The sequence below is a fragment of the Pristis pectinata genome, chromosome 4 (genome assembly GCF_009764475.1).
Source record: "Pristis pectinata isolate sPriPec2 chromosome 4, sPriPec2.1.pri, whole genome shotgun sequence".
In the NCBI taxonomy this organism is placed as follows: Eukaryota; Metazoa; Chordata; class Chondrichthyes; order Rhinopristiformes; family Pristidae; genus Pristis; species Pristis pectinata.
Window position 1 is genome coordinate 68,766,219 of NC_067408.1, and position 14,351 is coordinate 68,780,569.

A 14,351-nucleotide genomic window follows, 5' to 3' on the forward strand; every position below is an offset into this window, starting at 1 on the left:
AGTAATGGGTGGGAAGTTCAAGGGAGACATCAGAGGAAGGTTTCTCACCCAGAGAGTTGTTGGGGCATGGAATGCGCTGCCTGGGGTGGTGGTGGAGGCAGGTACATTGGTCAAATTCAAGATGTTGCTAGATAAACATATGGAGGAATTTAAAATAGAGGGATATGGGGGAGGTAGAGGTTAGATAATCTTAGGCGAGGTTTAAAGGTCGGCACAACATTGTGGGCCGACGGGGCTGTATTGTGCTGTACTGTTCTATGATTCTATGACACCTTGGAGAAATAGTGAATCACATTGTACTTTTAAAGCTGCAGAGGTGCCAACTTTCAGATGGGGTTTTGAAGTGAGGCCACTTCTGGTCTCTTGTATGTAAATGTGTAAATATTATAGTGTTTTTAAAAGTGTAAAATGTATTATTTCAAGGAAGAATACATTTGTTATCTTGGTATTCTGGTAATTTTTTTATTCCTCAGTGAACATTTCTAAAATGAATTGGCTTGGTCTCATGAAAGTACTGTTTGTGGCAGTTTGCTGTTTGCAAATTGGCTGCTTTATTTCTTACATTACAATAGCTACCATGCTTCAGAAGTACTGTAGCTGGAAAGCACCTGAGATATTATGAAAGATGCTAAATGCATCCAAACTGTGGTGATGCTAGTTGCCCCATAATTATTTAAATAATGTCGAGGGAACTTTTACACCCACCTGGCAGGGCAGATGAAAATGGCACAAAAGAGTACTACCTCAACACTTTTTGAAGAAGCAGTATGGAAAAAATGCTCAAACTTCTGGAGTAAGGCATGAGCACACATCCTTCTGTCTTGGGTGAGGAAAGAGGATGTGCTGGAACTTTTGAAAAACATTAGGATAGATAAGTCACCAGGGATATATCCAAGGTTATCACGGGAAGCGGGGGAAGAGATTGCTGTGCCTTTGGCGACGATCTTTGCGTCCTCACTGGCCACAGGAGTAGTGTCGGGTGATTGGAGGGTGGCAAATATTGTTCCTTTGTTTAAGAAAGGGAATGGGGATAACCCTGGGAATTACAGACCAGTGAGTCTTACTTCAGTGGTGGGCAAATTACTGGAAAAGATTCTTAGAGACAGGATTTATGGGCATTTAGAGAAGCATAGGCTGATTCGGGACAGTCAGTATAGCTTTGTGAGGGGCAGGTCGTGCCTCACAATGCTGATTGAATTCTTTGGGGATGTGACAAAGCATATTGAAGATAGAGCAGTGGATGTGGCGTACATGGATTTTAGTAAGGCATTTGATAAGGTTCCTCATGGAAGGCTTATTCAGGAAGTCAGGAGGCATGGGATCCAAGGAAACTTGGCTGTGTGGATTCAGAATTGGCTCACCCATAGAAGACAGGGGGTGGTGGTAGATGGAGCATATTCTGCCTGGAGGTTGGTGACCAGTGGTGTTCCACAGGGATCTGTCTGGGAATCCTGCTCTTTGTGATTTTTATAAATGACTTGGATGAAGATGTGGAAGGGTGGGTTATTAAGTTTGCTGATGATACATAGGTTAGTGGTGTTGTGGTTAGTGTAGAAGGTTGCTGTAGATTACAACAGGATATTGATAGAATGCAGAGCTGAGCTGAGAAGTGGCAGACGGAGTTCAGCCCGGGTAAGTGTGAAGTGATACACTTCGGGAGGTTGAATTCGAAGACCAAATACAAGGTTAATGGCAGGATTCTTAGCAGTGTGGAGGAACAGGGATCTTGGGGTTCATGTCCATAGATCCCTCAAGATTGCTGCACAGGTTGATAGGGTTGTTAAGAAGGTATATGGAGTGTTGGCCTTCATTAGTTGGGGTATTGAGTTCAAGAGCTGCGAGGTAATGTTGCAGGACTCTGCATGTACTCACTGAGTAATCTGCAAGTACTCACTGAGTAATCTGCAAGTACTCACTGAACTCTACTTATTCAAAATTGGTGCCTGTGCAATTTTCAGATTTATGATTGCACTTGCACTTGGAGTATTGTGTTCAGTCCTGGTCGCCTCATTATAGGAAGGATGTGCAAGCTTTAGAGAGGGTGCAGAGGAGATTTACCAGGATGTTGCCTGGATTGGACAGCGTGTCTTATGAGGATAGGTTGAGTGAACTAGGGCTTTTCTCTTTGGAGAGAAGGAGGATGAGAGGTGACTTGATAGAGGTGTACAAGATGATAAGAGGCATAGATCGAGTGGACAGTCAGACTTTTTCTCAGGGTGACAATGACAATGGGGGATGTCAGGGGTAAGTTTTTTTTACACAGTGATGGGTTCGTGGAATGCACTGCCGGCAGAGGTTGTGGGGACAGATACATTGAGGTCATATTTAAGAGACTCTTAGATAGCCACATGAATGATAGAGAAATGGGGGGCAATGTGGGAGGGAAGGGTTAGATAGATCTTAGAGCAGGATAAAATGTCGGCACAACATTGGGCCAAAGGGCCTGTACTGTGCTGTAATGTTCTATGTTCTATTGTCGCTGAGTCATGGCTAAAATAATACTACCTTGATTGCAGTCTCCACCTTTATTGCCCAGGACCACAACTACACAAAGTAGAAAAATATTTGTTGGTTTATTGCAATCATAAATCTGAAAATTGCGCAGGCACCAATTTTGAATAAGTAGAGTTCAGTGAGTACTTGCAGATTACTCACCTCCATTGATGTACATTTGATTGAGAGGTTGGGTGTGAGTTAGTATGCCTCAAAGTATTCACTTCCTGGTTAATATTCAACCTCATTTGGTATCATTGAAAAACAGCTTATCAGGTCAGTACCATGTTGCTGTTTGGAATTTGCTGTGACCAAATTTACTTCCTCCTTTGCTTAACTGACCTGCACTTCATTTGGCTGTAACTCGAGTCATGAAAGCTACCAAATTAATCCAGTCATGTTGATTCCTTGCTTCTGTTTGGCATTGGTCAGTGCCAGGATGCAGAAGAAACAATGGATCTAAATATATTACTAGTTCAAGATTGGATTTGTCTTTTAACAGTTTTTTAAAAAATTGATTTGGACAGTACATTCGCTTGAGAACATTGGAAGCATAATGGCTTGAACTTTTGATGTAACAGGATCTTGTATCAAAGATGCTTCATGTGGATCCACAACAAAGGTTGTCCACAGCCCAGATCCTCCGGCACCCATGGATTATTCATCGAGATCGACTTCCACAGTTTCACTTAAACCGACAGGATGCACCTCATCTAGTAAAGGTAAAAACTAACCTATTGCAATTCATTAGTAACATATTAGCTCTTTGCACCTTGTATGACACCTCCATGACTCCATCCCCAAAACTGCCATGTGAAGATGATCCAGCAGAAACCTAGTTTCATATACAAAATGGGTTGTAGTCATTGGCTTTTTGTCTAAGATCTGGATAAAATAAAAATCACAACCTACACCATGAATCAACTGATTTTTGCTGTTGGATTGAATAGGGGAAAAATGAGAATGAAAGGCAATTAAATGATTACATTATCATTCCAAATCAAAAAATATAATTTTAATTTGTAAAGACTATTTTTGTAGTATTTCAATAGGAAGTGTGATCATTACAAACATTCATTATAGGTAATAGGTTAGTGGAAGGTTTGCCACCAAGTGGTGTACTCTGCAGCAGTGGTTAAATCAAACTCCTAATGCAGTTTTCATGCAGTCTCTGATATATGACTGAAATGAATTTAATATTCAGGCCGCCCCTGGTTATGAGCTCCCAACTTATGGACACCTGTACCTACGATCGAACACCCATATTATTAAATTCAAAAGTACACTCATTCCTACAAAGGTCAGAATTAATTTCCCTCTCCCCTCCCCCGCACCTCTCCCTCCCCCTCTCTCACCCCCCCCCCCCCCCCGTGACCTGGGGATGCCCTACAGACTTGTGTTCCTGCCTGCTAAATTAGATGTATTATCTTCTTGATTAAGAGATATAAAACGATTTTATTCAAATTCCACTCCTGTTTGTGGCAGTTTGCACGTTGGCTCCTGCACTTTCTATTGTATAGGAGTCACTACAGTTTTAGTGTAGACACTTTGCAACATTTGTGAAAGACCTCTTAAGGCAAATAGTAGATGCCAGTCAAAGCATTATTGAGTTATACAGTGTAGAAGCAGCCCTTTGGTCTAACTCAATCATACCAATCAAGTTGCTTACCTGAGCTAGTCCTAGTTGCTTGTTTGGTCCACATCTCTCTAAACTTTTTTCTATCTGCATACCTGTCTAAATGTATTTTAAATCTTTTAAAATTGCCTCTATCACTTCCTCTAGCAGCTTGTTCTACATACCTGGGCCAGACATCCCTTTACCTGCAAATAGCCTTTCTCAATCAACCTTTGCAAGTTCAGATCAAATGCCATTAAAAATTATCCTTGTTTAACTTGTGGACCAGTCCAGTCCTTTTCCATAATTCTTTTAAAACTAATAGAATTATAGTCACTAGTCCCAAAGTGCTCGCCCCTCACTTGCTCTACCTCATTTACCAGTAGAAAGTCCAGTGTTGCCTCCTCTCTAATAGGGCTTTCTACATATTGCTTGAGAAAACTTTCCTGGATACACTTAACAAATTCTGCCCCATCCAAACTCTTAAGATGATAGCAGTCCTAGTCAATATTAGGGAAGTTGAAATCACCTACTATTATAACCCTATTATTCTTACAGCTATCTGCAATCTCCCTACATATTTGCTGGTTTAATTCCTGGCAACTGTTGCAGGGGTGGGGAGCTGCAGTACAATCCCATCAAAGTGATCACTCTCTTTTTATTTCTGAGTTCCACCCATATAGCCTCACTGCGGTGATGTTCCCCCAATCAAAAAAGTAACTCGCCCTCCTTTCTTACCCCCTACCTCTATAATGCCTGTAGCATCTGGACCATTGAGCTGCCAGTCCTGCCCATCCCTTGAGCATATTTCTAGAATAGTTATGATCTCCCACTCCTTGTATTCATGCCCTGAGTTCATCTACCTTGTCTGTCAGGCTTCTTGCATTAAAATAAATGCAGTTCAGCCTATCAGACTTTCCTCGCTCCCCGTCCTATTCAGCCTGTCTACTGAACTTTCTCACTTTAACTTCTTTATTTGCCTCAAATTTCTCATCTGCCACACTGCTGCTTTGTGTCCCCGCCCTGCCCTGCCAGACTAGTTTAAACCCTTCAAAGTAGCACTAGCAAATCTCCCTGCTAGAATATTGGGCCCCCTTTTGTTAGGATGTAACCTGTCCAGTTCGTTTCTGCCCCAGAAGAGATCCCAATGGTCCAAGAATCTGAATACCTCCCTCCTGCACCAGCACTTCATCTGCCCTATCCTCCTATTCCTACCCTCACCAGCACATGGCACTGGGAGTAATTCCAGCGATTACAACACATGGGGTCCTGCTTTTTAATCTTCTGCCTAACTTCCTGTGTTCACTCTGCAGGACCTCATCCGTTTCTGTACCTATGTCCTTGGTACCAATGTGTACGATTACCTCTGGCTGCTCACCCTGCTCCCTTGAGAATGTTCTGCAACTGCATGGAGACATCTTGACCCTGGCACCCAGGAGGCAACATTCTATCCTGGAGTCTCATTCAGGGCCACGGAATCTCCTGTCCCCCCCCCCCCCCCCCCCCCAAAAAACTATTGAGTCTGCTATAATTACAGCCCTCTTTGTCTCTGCCCTTCCCTGCTGTGCATCAGAGACAGCCAAGATGCCACTGATCTGGCTGCCGCTGTCTTTTGTTTTTCCCTTGAGAGGCCATTCTTCCCCCCTCTGCCCCCCCCCCCCCCCCCCCCCCCCCCAAACCGTATCCAAAGTGAAAGACTTGTTTGAGAGGGGGACAGCCACAGCAGAATCCTGCATTACCTGCCTGCCCCACCTGGCAGTCTTCTATCTATCTGACTGAACCTTTGGTGTAACCACTACCCTGAAACACTTTCTGCTCCTGAATGTACCTCAATGAGTCCAACTGCCGCTCCACCTGATTCTTGCAGTCTGACATAGTCATAAGGGACGGGAGGAGCATACCACTCCAGTGACTGCCATCACTGCCACTTTTAACAGCTCAAGGAATATAAAACAATTCTACTTTGCCATTATGTTGTTGCTGCTCACTCTCATCACTAAAGCCAGCACCTTGCCCTCAACAGCAGCACTTCTTGAAATCACTGTGATGCTAGATCTTGCCTCCCTTTTATTTGCTGCCAGCCCTCTCATTAACAAGACAAAGAGCTCCTCACCTGATACATGTTTTTTAAATTATCTCTGCTGATCCTCCTTTCTGGGCCTCACAGTAACGACAAACGGTAGCGTAGTGGTTAGTGTAATACTGTTACGGCGCCAGCAAACTGGGTTCAATTCCCACCGCTGTCAGGAGTTTGCACGTTCTCCCTGGGTTTCCTCCGAGTGCTTCGGTTTCCTCCCACGTTCCAAAGACGTACGGGTTAGTAGGTTAACATGGGTGTAATTGGGCCGGAAGGGCCTGTTACCGTGATGTATAAATAAAGTTTTTTTTAAACAGAATCTGATTGATTTGATGCAAAAAAAAAGATTGTGCTGGTTGACCAGTTGATATTAAGTATCATGTCTTCATAACTCTTAATGCTTCCCATCAAATTATTATTGCTAACCTATTAAGTTGATATTAAAAGTATTTAAAATTTGCTTTAAAGTTGCTGTTTGTATCTATCATGATTTAGCTTAGAAATTTACTAGAATTAAGCACAGCATCTAATTTTAAAATTGAGCGTATACTTAAAAAGGAAAATCTATGTTGTGGAATATCTGACAATTTTAATATCTAATTTTGCTGTATTAAAATTTGGTTCTATTTTCTAATTGAGAGAAAGGTGTTACGATGATTATTATTGGAGTTCGTGGTCAGGAAAAAATTACTTGGTTGATATGCCTTTCATATTCTCAGGACATCTTAACACATTGCAGCAGATGAAGTTGTTTTGTAGTGTAGTCATTCTCTGTGTGAAAACAATAGCAAATTCCTGCAAACTGAAGTTAGTGACCAGTTGATATGAGTAAAGATATGTGCATATGCTGATCCTTTTGTGTTTTACTTTCACTCGTGTTGTTATTTTATTTTTAGGGAGCCATGGCTGCCACTTACTCTGCGTTGAACCGCACGCCGTTGCAGCCCATTCTGGAACCAGTTGGCTGCTCAAACCTGGCTCAGCGAAGGGGTGTTAAGAAACTTACCTCAACTGCTCTTTAAAGTGACCTCTGCTGAAAACTAGACTCGCAGCAGCCTTGGACATGTACCACAGAACAGTGTGAAAACTATCCCAGTTACCTTTTATATGCAGCTTTTTGCCTTCTGCTAGTCCTGCTTTGAACAATTGGATACCAGGATTTTGGGAATTTCGATCTTTGGATGGAATGTGAAGTGGAACCATAATTTGGATCAAAGATTATTTAGATTAAAAGCATAGAAACTTGGCATTGCAATGAACACTGTATTACTTGTAAATTAGCAATAGGAAAAGCACTCTGAAACATACTGAATTTTTACTGGGAATGTACAAGTCCACCTGGAATGTTTTTGTTGTAATTGATTTTTTTTTAAGTTGAGCACTTGAGTAATTGTATATCCTATACGTGTTATCACTGTAAGCCTTGTGCCACTTTTGAATGTCATGACCTGGCAGTGACTGTAATTGCATTTTCTCTCAGAATAGTCCTCCAGTAGTTTGAATCATCGGTTATTTTCACACTAATGTGATCAGTATTCCATGGTTGAACTTTCTTTCGGGTACTGTTAAGTAGCTGAGGCACACTTCATCCCTTTGCCTGCATCTTGAGTTGATTCCTAAACTACCCAATGTGTTACTGTAATCCATGGATCATCCAGAAGGCAGCCAACCAACTAGAGCACGTATTATGAAAATATTTACTTTTGTGCGAAAGTATGTTTATAAACTAATTTTTCATTATATCTAGCTTAGCGTGTTGCGGTGAAGGGGATGGCCATATTTTTGCTGCTTACTGTGCTGTTGAACAAAATAGATTGAATTTCTCAAATGGGTTCACATAGGCACTTGAGTGACAGTCAGGGGAAATAGAAATCAGTTGAAGATCTTTTGCTGTGTATCCATTATGCCTTCAGCTCTTCCATCCTTTATGTAATAGTTTCAAGATATTGTAGCCTTTAATAGATTCCTTATAATTGATGGGATGGGATTGCAACAGATTCAGATAATGCACATTAAGTATTGTCATCCAGCTATCAAAGCTTGAAGGGAAGTTGTAAAGATGATGTAATTATTTTGAATTTCCAAATCTACTTGGTGAGTTTTTAAAAATGAAGCAGTATCACAGATGTAATATTTTTCTACACTTCTATAATAATCAAGCTTTATACTGGACTCCACAGCGTAGCGTAGCACTGAAGTGGACAAATGAGGATTTTTTTATACTGTCTTTACCAAAGCATGAATTTGGTAGCTGTCTGGAGTCAGATTCAGCTGACATTTCCAGGCAATGCTGCCATTTTAACTGGATTGACCAGAATAGTCAATGCTGAATTGTGCCTCATTCTGGTACAGCATCAGAATGTTTTAATTTGAATTTAATGTTACCTAGGTCGATTTGAGGTATAACTGAAGTGGAAACAGAATTTTTTTTATCATTACTCATGCCATGGGCTGGCAATTTTTTTGTAATCATGCAGACAAACAAATTTATACAGAATAAATCTTCAAACATTAAAATTATGGTGTCATTTACTTGCAACCTTTTGAGCTTTGCTTTTGAAGTACTAATCAATGTGTTAATTTGTGGGCTTATTTCAGTACTTGAAAAGAGGATCCAGCTCGGAATTTATACATTTCATTGTTCATCACAGAGAAAGGTGACTTAGAACCAATGTGCCTTTTTGGAAAAGCTACCCAGTGAAGCTTCCTTACCTTCACTCTCCCATAGCCATAGCACGTTTTTCTTTTCCTAACTATATTCAATTGTCATTTATGCAGTGCATTCCAGATCATAATTACTGCTAAATTGAATTCTGTTTATCTTTTCCCAGTTCTTTTGCCAAATACGATTAATGTCCCCTGACTACTTCCAGGGAATCAGAATCTATGTATTTAAACAATTAACTAATAAACCACTTCTTTCAGTTCCTCAGAGGTTCTTTGTTCTCCCCCTCCATTAGTTTAACTAATAGCTGTTACATATTTTGCTTGCTGTTCCTTCATCTATATTAGTGACATCACTCTCTGGCCTGAACCTATCATTTCTAAAGATATCTTCTTCAAAGAGCTTTTGTGCAAAATAACTCTTCCTGCCACAGCAACTGTTACCGCAAGTCTGACCAAGATTGAACCAAAGACTTGAGCTACGTAATCCAGGCTGAAAAACCATTGCATTCCTGAGGGAGTTACAGCAATGTTGGGAGTTATGGCTCAGAAATAGCATCTGTGTTCACCATTACCCTTTGAGAAAGATTGCAAAGAGCTTGTACTGCTTTCCCATTGAGAAATTGCTGCACAATTCTGGCTCGAATCTCAGTGGTGAGGTACTGCAGTATGGCAGAGTATTCTCACAAATCATGTACTGCCCCTCTTTCAACATTACAAGCCCTACCCATGTGACATTACATGACATTGCTATTATAGATCTGGTAATTCCTCATTGCTATTTGAGAGACCTTGTGAACAATTTGGGTCCTGCATCATCTCCGTTACATAGACTTAGTATTTCATTTGACTGTAAGTTGGTCCAGAATCCAAAAGTTCCAAACACTTTCTTTTCATTATTGAATGGGATACAGCCAAACCTTTTTTGCTGTTAGATAATTCTTGCACCTCCAACTTCATTTATACTTTATTAGAAAAATTGCACATATTTCAGTGATTCCAATCTTATTTTTGGTTCAAATGAGATCTTATTCCTTCTGCTCTATTAAAATCAAATTGTTGCAGAGTCACCTCAAACGTACTGTACAGCAGTTTAAGACTGTGGAACTGCAAGTCCATATATTTTGCAATCTTAAGACTAGCATTAATTTCAGTGCTTCCTGTCTGAATTAATTTATTTTGCCTTTTTTCACTTGTCACCTTGATTATGTTTTGAACAATGCAACTTGTCTTTTCATTTTTATTTTTTGGATACTTCACTGTGGAGCAGCTCTGATTATGGATTGGAGTTAAAATGTCACTCACTACTTCCATCTTTTTTTGAATAGGGCCATTTTCCAAAGAATTGTAGCAGTGTAATCTGATCAAGGCCTGATTTTTCTCATTTAAAACTGATATCATGGTATTACAATAGCATTCTTTCTGCCTCACTTTCTCTATTCCCAATTATGTTCCTGGGGAAACCCTTGGAGTTTAGAATAACTTAGAAGAAATAGTAAATGGAGTGTATCTGAGGGAGAGGAGATGGAAAATATGATGCACTAAACATACCACAGCTATATTTATCGCAGAACAATCTACTGCAAAACAGTGTTCACAGAATGTTACCCACATTCAGTAATAAAAATGAAACTAATCCAATATAACAGGAAATAGTAAAAGTCATGTGTTTCCTTAACCTTGGTTTCCTCTCTACCATAGGTGGCAGCCCTTGACTGCATCTTTTCTATTTCCCCCATCTGTCCCCTCACCCCTTATCTCCCTGGATAGAGGAAGGATAGAGTTCCTCTGGTCCTCATTCCACCCACCAATTTCTGCATTTAACGGATTCTTTGCGGCTCTGCCATCTTCAACAAGGTTCCACCATTTTCCCATTCAACTGCAAGACCCGTCCTCCTAATTCTTCCCACAATCCAGACACCTAAATGGAACTTCTGGAGGAAACAGCAGTTCACTTTACTTTCAATCTATTGTAACTGCATTTGGCACTCACATCATGGTCTTTTCTATGCTGGAGAAACCAAATGCAAATTCTGTGACTGTCTTGTGGAGCACCTATGTTCACAGGGATGACCCTGAGCTTCTTGTTGCCTGCCACGTTAATTCCCCATCCCAATACTACCTGTTTGTTTGTGGCCTTCTACTATCATGAGGCCCAATGTAAGTTTGAGGAACAGCATCTAGACATGTAGCAGCTTTCCAGATTCAATACTGAATTGAACAACTATAGTAACTTACTTTTTCTGTTCATATCAGAACTGGCTCTTTCTGCTGTAGATATTGGCTACGTTTTTCTCTCTCCATCAGCATAGCCTGACCTCCAGGGTATTTCCTCCAACTCTGCGTTTAGCAGCTTTTGTGTTCCTTTCTGTTCTCTTTACAATTGCTCTTGTAAATCTATCAACTGGATAAATTTAACAACCTCTTATCCCCATGGCAACCCTAGTGTCAACCTACTACTGTTCTATTCATCCCTTCCTCACCTTCTCTGCAACATAAAACAAATGTTCTCTCTGTCTGTCTCTTTTTGTGTCCCCAGCTCTAAAGAAGGAACCTCAACATTAATTTTGTTTCTTTCCACAGACACTGGTCCACAGTATTTCTAGCATTTTCTGTTTTGATTATTAAAATAGGTTTCCATTTGGGTATTATGCATCTGAATAGTTTGAGCAAATATTAAGGAAAACTTTTTGCCCCCAAAAGACCCTAATTTTAGAGTCAATGATCTGTTAACATTCTGCTTCTGAAAAAAAAGTTATAGGATTTTCAACAGTTTGAAGGACAAACACCTACAAGTGACCACAAGTATTTCAGTGGAAGTTCCAGAAAGAATGAAGTGCGAGGAATGTATCTATTTCAAACCTGCCTTGTCCCAACTGAGATGGACACAATATGTGGATATGGTGAGCTGCTTTCTAAGGTATTTTTAAAAAAAACAGGAATAAGTAATATGGCTCCAGAGTTTGCTTTGACATTCAGTAAGATTTATTGATTGGATTGTTGGCTTCAATTCTTCATTCTGACCTGATCCTAATAACCCCTGCTCTCTCTGCTCCAGAAACTATCTTGGCATTGAATATACTTACAGTTTTAGTGTTTTAACCTTTGAGCTTTCTTGTGATATGTTGACATTGTCAGTTTTTACCCACATACTGAAGTGGGATCAGATTGTGTTGCTGAGTAATGTTGACAACAATGGGCAATCTGCAAATCGAGATTATGTTTAAAGGCTAATTATTTAAATAAGTGCTGGGTTCTTTGAACGGAATGTTGTATGGCTTATTTCCATAACCGTTTTTTTGCCTCCAATTTGAAGACTGTCCATTTCTATAAGAAAGGCTACTGGAACAGTCTCTAGTAAGAGAGCAGATAATTGCTAGATTCAGTGATGCAACTATGTGGTGATCCTGGGTGCTTAGAGAGCAAGGGAGGAATTAGAGGAGGACTTTTGTTTCTGCAAAGGGGAAAGAGTGAAAATTATGCTAATGAACACATTTCCTTAGACATCTTTGAAGTACCATTAATAAATTTATACTACTGTGGGAAATAAAGGTGTTCCCCTTGCACCTCGGGAGAACAAAGAGTGTCATTGCTATGAAACTACACTATCACATGTTGCCAGCAACATCACAGAAACCAGCCCACTGGGTGGGGCTGTTGTTCAGAAAACTGGAACCAGCATCTGCTGAGCATTACAATTGGAGAGAGCAGTGGTGGCAGGGACAACTAAGGAGATTATGTGTATTACTTCTCCAATCTCTGCTCAGCAGCAGAGATGTTGGCATGTGGTGACCCCTTGCCAACAAGGAGGATGCTAGAATGAGAGGAGGAATTGTGTTGCAGTATTGATATCTGATAATCCAGTACTCTGACCACTGAGGGAAGTTGGATGGATGGACCTACTTCCAACATGTTCGTGGCATTGTTGCATGTACAATAGGGCATATGGACACTAACAAAAATTGCAGTCAGGCACCTGCAGCAGAAGTTACTGCTGTACCTGTAATAGATATTCTGTGGCCTGGTATTGGTATTGGTTTGTTATTGTCACTTGTACCAAGGTACAGTGAAAAGCTTGTCTTACATACCGATTGTACAGGTCAATTCATTACACAGTGCAGGTACATTGAGTTAGTACAGGTAAAAACAATAACAGTAAAGTGTCACAGCTACAGAGAAAGTGCAGTGTAATAAGGTGCAAGGTCACAACAAAATAGGTTGTGAGGTCATAGTGTAAGGGAACCATTCAGTAGTCTTATCACAGTGGGGTAGAAGCTGTCCTTCAGTCTGGTGGTACGTGCCCTCAGGCTCTTGTATCTTCTACCCAATGGAAGAGGAGAGAAGAAAGAATGTCCCGGGTGGGTAGGGTCTTTGATTATGCTGGCTGCTTCACCAAGACAATGAGAGGTAAAGACAGAGTCCAAGGAGGGGAGGCTAGTGTCCGTGATGCGCTGGGCTGTGTCCGCAACTCTCTTCAGTTTCTTGCGGTCCTGGGCAGAGCAGTTGCCGTACCAAGCTGTGATACATCCAGATAGAATGTTTTCTATGGTGCATCGGTAAAAGTTGGTGAGAGTCAAAGGGGACAAACCAAATTTCTTTCACCTCCTGAGGAAGTAGAGGCGCTGGTGAGCTTTCTTGGCCGTGGCATCTACATGATTTGACCGGGACAGGCTGTTGGTGATGTTTACTCCCAGGAACTTGAAGCTCTTAACCCTCTCGACCTCAGCACCATTGATGTAGACAGGTGCATGTACATCGCTCCCTTTCCTGAAGTCAAAGACCAGCTCTTTTGTTTTGTTGACATTGAGGGAAAGGTTGTTGTCATGACACCATTCCACTAAGCTCTCTATCTCCTTCCTGTACTCTGGTTCATCGTTGTTTGAGATATGTCCTACAATGGTGGTATCATCTGCAAACTTGTAGATGGAGTTAGAGCAGAATCTGGCCACACAGTCATGAGTGTATAGGGAGTAGAGGGCTGAGGACACAGCCTCGTGGGGCACCAGTGTTGAGAATAATTGTGCCGGAGGTATTGCTGCCTATCCTCACTGTTCACTGGAGATTTTGGGCTCCAGCATCAATGCCAACTAGGAGAAATAAGTGGACAGAGCAGATAAGGCTCTTTACTCGGCTCCAGACTGCCCTCCTCCAGAACTGGAGGTCTGATGTGACTCCACCCTAAAGAGCAAAGGTGGGGGAATGGACAAGGTTTATGTAGATTTTTCTCAGGATCTCCACATGTATGCCTATTGCCATCCCCCTTGACCAATAGCTGACATAGTGCCCGAAATCCTGCTGACCCAGACTGCAGTTGAGGTCCTGGAGGAAGTATTGGTTGGGTGCAAACACTGAAAGGTCTTACTTTAAGGTACCAAAGATGCACCCAATAAATGTAGGTAACGTGCCTTAACGTATGACTGAAGATTAACATTTGAGTGTATCAATTTTAGCTTTTTGAGACTGGAATTGTAGAGAGCTTTACATCTTTTTCCATTTCTGTCA

The 14,351-nt window shown here is 41.2% G+C and overlaps 1 protein-coding gene across 2 annotated transcripts in view; it reads left to right on the plus strand.

Annotated features, from left to right (window-relative positions):
- Positions 1 to 8,704, plus strand: part of LOC127569448 (ribosomal protein S6 kinase alpha-3) — a 78,321-nt gene extending 69,617 nt beyond the window's left edge. For both annotated transcript variants that reach the window (XM_052014096.1, XM_052014098.1), the window contains 2 exons: positions 3,075 to 3,215; positions 7,082 to 8,704. In XM_052014096.1, coding sequence (XP_051870056.1) covers positions 3,075 to 3,215; positions 7,082 to 7,207 — 267 coding nt within the window. In that variant the 3' untranslated portion in view covers positions 7,208 to 8,704. The remainder of the gene's footprint in view (positions 1 to 3,074; positions 3,216 to 7,081) is intronic.
- The last annotated feature ends 5,647 nt before the right edge of the window (positions 8,705 to 14,351 follow it).